This window comes from Zingiber officinale, chromosome 7A, assembly GCF_018446385.1.
Source record: "Zingiber officinale cultivar Zhangliang chromosome 7A, Zo_v1.1, whole genome shotgun sequence".
NCBI classification, from domain to species: Eukaryota; Viridiplantae; Streptophyta; class Magnoliopsida; order Zingiberales; family Zingiberaceae; genus Zingiber; species Zingiber officinale.
In genome coordinates, this window is record NC_055998.1 from 40,683,466 (window position 1) to 40,686,869 (window position 3,404).

At 40.5% G+C, this 3,404-nt stretch overlaps 1 protein-coding gene across 1 annotated transcript; it reads right to left on the reverse strand.

The window, feature by feature from the left end:
• Positions 1 to 354: 354 nt before the first annotated feature.
• Positions 355 to 2,629, reverse strand: LOC122001354 (protein PLASTID MOVEMENT IMPAIRED 2-like). Its single transcript, XM_042556064.1, has 3 exons — positions 2,539 to 2,629; positions 2,408 to 2,453; positions 355 to 2,322 (listed from the first exon to the last, which is right to left on the reverse strand). Exons 2-3 carry the CDS (start codon positions 2,438 to 2,440, stop codon positions 484 to 486), a joined length of 1,872 nt encoding a protein of 623 aa, XP_042411998.1. The 5' UTR covers positions 2,441 to 2,453; positions 2,539 to 2,629; the 3' UTR covers positions 355 to 483.
• Between the last annotated feature and the right edge of the window lie 775 nt (positions 2,630 to 3,404).

A 3,404-nucleotide genomic window follows, 5' to 3' on the forward strand; every position in this document is an offset into this window, starting at 1 on the left:
GGAATATGAACAAATGTGGAAATGTGTGCGTTGCTTGCTTCCTGGAAAAAAAACTTGCGTCATCAAAGTTGTTTGACGTGGAGAAAACAAACTTCTCTTATTGCTAGGTGATTCCTCCTGTAATATTTAACACATTTTTTTCCTGATATGGAAAAATGAGATTGCAGATGCCTTATAATTTAATTTTTTTTTAACGAAATACAAACTCTAATAATTTTTTAAAAAAAATAAGTGGCCGTCAATTGTGAGAAGTGTGCCTACGTCACTGGACATTACGGATGATTACGTGAGTGCTCACTACACTGAAACATATCGATCGATCCTCCGCTCACGGAAGGATCTACTCAACAGACATTGGACAAAGGAGATGATATTAATACGTACGAAAGGTTTTTATATCGCGAATTTTATCGATCGTTATTTTAGTTTTGGTGGAAAGGAGATCACAATACACAGTTGAGCGGCCGCTTGGAATTGAGAACTTCAAGCAGTAACACAGTAGTTGAAAGGTAGCACGACAGGCAGTTTCGTCGCAGGAGGGAAGACTGCTTCCTTGATGTTCTGACGACCCCTGCGACGGTTGAGGAGCCTAACTACCTTCTCCAATACCTTTTCCTTCTTCTTCTTCTTCGTAGAATCCACGGTCTTCGTAGTCGTATCCGTGAAGTTCGGTTGCTTTTTCTGCGAACTCGACGATCTCCGGCAGCTGATCCTCCCGGTCATGCCGCTCACGTTAAGCGACCTTCTCGGCATCGCTATGGCAAGCTTCATGTTATGCGACGACCGGGTCACGTACTCTTCCTCCTCCGGCACCTGCTTACAGTTACAATCCAAGCCGCTCTTTTTTGGTTTTGTCGTCCCTCTCTTCTGATCCACCGTCACAATTGCCCACCTTCCCTTGACCTCGTCCTCTGCTTTCGCTCTCTTCTTCTCCTCCTCCTTCGCCTTCGCCTTCGCCTTCGCCTTCGCCTTCGCTTCGAGAGCCTCCTTCCATGCCAACGCCGCCGCCACCTTCTTCTCCGCAACCTCTTGCGCCGCCTTGCCCTGCTTAGTCAAATAGTAGTACTCGAATTTTGAGATGGTTATAGTGTCGCTCCACAGAGCTGAAATCGCCCTCTCCGTCATGGTGCTCTCCGTGACTGCTTGCAACTCTTCCAGCGCAATGGTTTCTGAAGCCGTCACATGTTTGAGCTCCTCCATTGCCTCACCGAACCTTTCCTCCACTGACGCAGTCTTCGACCTGGTCTTCTGGGTTTGAACTCTTACCGCTTTTGTCTCTTCGCGCACCAGTTCTGTTTCTCTCTTTGCCGCTTCTATATCGGAGTGCAGCTGGCGGAGTGCGGCAGAAAGGGAGGAGACGATGGCATCAGCTCTCCTCTCGGCCTTCGATGCAAATTCCATCTTGGACATGACTTTGTGTAGCTTGGTGTCGAGAATCTCTAGTTTTGATTCAGATTCCTTCACTGCCCTGTTGCATTTTCCCTTTTCCTCAGCAATTTGCATCATTTCTTTCCTCGCCACGTCCATCGCATCCATGATCCTGAATCCTTCTTCTTTAAGGCCGGAAAGCTCTTCCTTTGCTGCCGCCAGTTCGGTTCTCAACGCCTGTAAACTAGACAGATCGACCAGTACCTCTTGCTCATTCTTAACATAACGAATCTTTTCAGAGCTTTTCTCCATTGATCTAAGGAACTCCATCTCATGCTGCAAGGCATTGACAACTGAAACAATTATCGCTAGCTCTTTCTGCATCTTCTTTGCCGCGCTAATCTCTTTCTGGAGTTGTACAATTCTGGACTTGGTATTTTCCATTCTTTCACTGAAATTTGCAGCTTCTGTATCATGGCTAGCTTTGATTTGTTCGATCTCTCTCTCAACCTCACTTCTATCTAAATCAACGAATTCTTTTTCTATGTTCGTTGCTTCTATCTCCCTTCTCAACCCTTCGCTGTAATCTGAATACGATTTGCACTCGCTGTCTATAAGTTGAATCTGTATCTGTGCTCTCTCTCTTTGCACTGAAGCTGAAGCCATGTCAAGTTTGATACTGCTGATTTTCTGTTTGACACCATCCACTTCTCTTAGAATCTGTGGGGCATCATCAGTACCCAGAGGAGAAGTCAGCGAAAGCTCTCGTTGGCAAGCCATCGCTCTGGCCTTAGCTTCCTCGATCTGGAAAGCCAACTGTTTTGCTTTATCATTGGCCATGCATAGTTCAGATAGCAATTGAGCTGTCTCTCTTTTAGCAGCTTTCTTCCTGTCGATCAGCTTATTCAAAGTCATCTCGGCAAGCAAAAGGTCTACCCATTGTGAAGGAAGATCCTAAAAAACAAAGAACAATCAGATGGTAACCAATACAATTTTTTTAAAAGATCATATATTTGACTGCATGAAGTGGAAAAAGTACCAGTTGGAATATTGGAGTTTGTTGTCTCTCCATGAATTTGCTCAATCTTTCAAGCAAGGATCAGAGTTAGTGAAAATATGTACTTAACAGAATACTTTGAAGTCGTGTTTGAAAGAACACTAGCAAGATACCTGATTTTTGAGAAGTATGCACCTTTCAGTTCCCAAAATAGGCATGTAAGGAGAAGATTTTTCTAGATTATATAGGCATTCTAGTGTATTCTTTGATGATTGAAATATCTTTTCTATTTTTTTATTTTTAAATTTATGGTGTTATTGACAAGGACTTATTTGTCTGTCAACGTGGATCATCTGTTTTTTCACACGTTTCACAAAAGGGCCCCGATTGCAGACAATAATGTATTCATTGAAAGGTCTGTCTGAATGGAACCTTCCGGGATTACCATTGCTACATTTTAACAAGTTAACTAGTTTATTCCTTATGCTTAATAATTATTGTGTGTGATTGGCCTCCGTAAATAACAAAATTTTTAAAGTTACATTTGGATTTTTTTTCCTTCTTCTTCTAACAATGGATATTCTACATTTTTTTTCCCTAAAGAGCATCTCTATTCAAATATGAAATTTAAAATATTTTAATCAAACTCAAATTATCATTTGTCCAATAAAAAAATTTATTAGTTACCTCTAATTCATCAGCCTATTAACTTACCAATCATTTTGTATTACTCTCTATATTGATCACTGTAATATACAATTTGATAGACAAGTTGAATTAATATTGTGTTACCACTTTTATTGTTAAATCCTTAAAAGATTGCCTACCATTTTTAGACAAATCAACTAGATGAACTTACACCTATGTAATTTTTTAAATAAATTAATAGTTGTATTTCTTATAGTCTTCTAACTCTCACTGTGGTTTTATTTCTCTATTTGAGCTTTTAAAGTCTTTTTAGAGATAAGACTTTATTAAAGAGAACATCCAATTTTACAAAATAATTAACAGGCATGTCCTACTTTAATATTTACACAAG

What these genes read in the sequence shown, in the direction of transcription:
- LOC122001354 (XM_042556064.1), bottom strand. Translation starts at nt 2,440, where the DNA reads ATGGAGAGACAACAAACTCCAATATTCCAACTG. An exon ending in AAACTCCAATATTCCAACTG is followed by an intron (nt 2,323 to 2,407) that starts GTACTTTTTCCA and finishes TTTGTTTTTTAG; the next exon opens with GATCTTCCTTCACAATGGGT.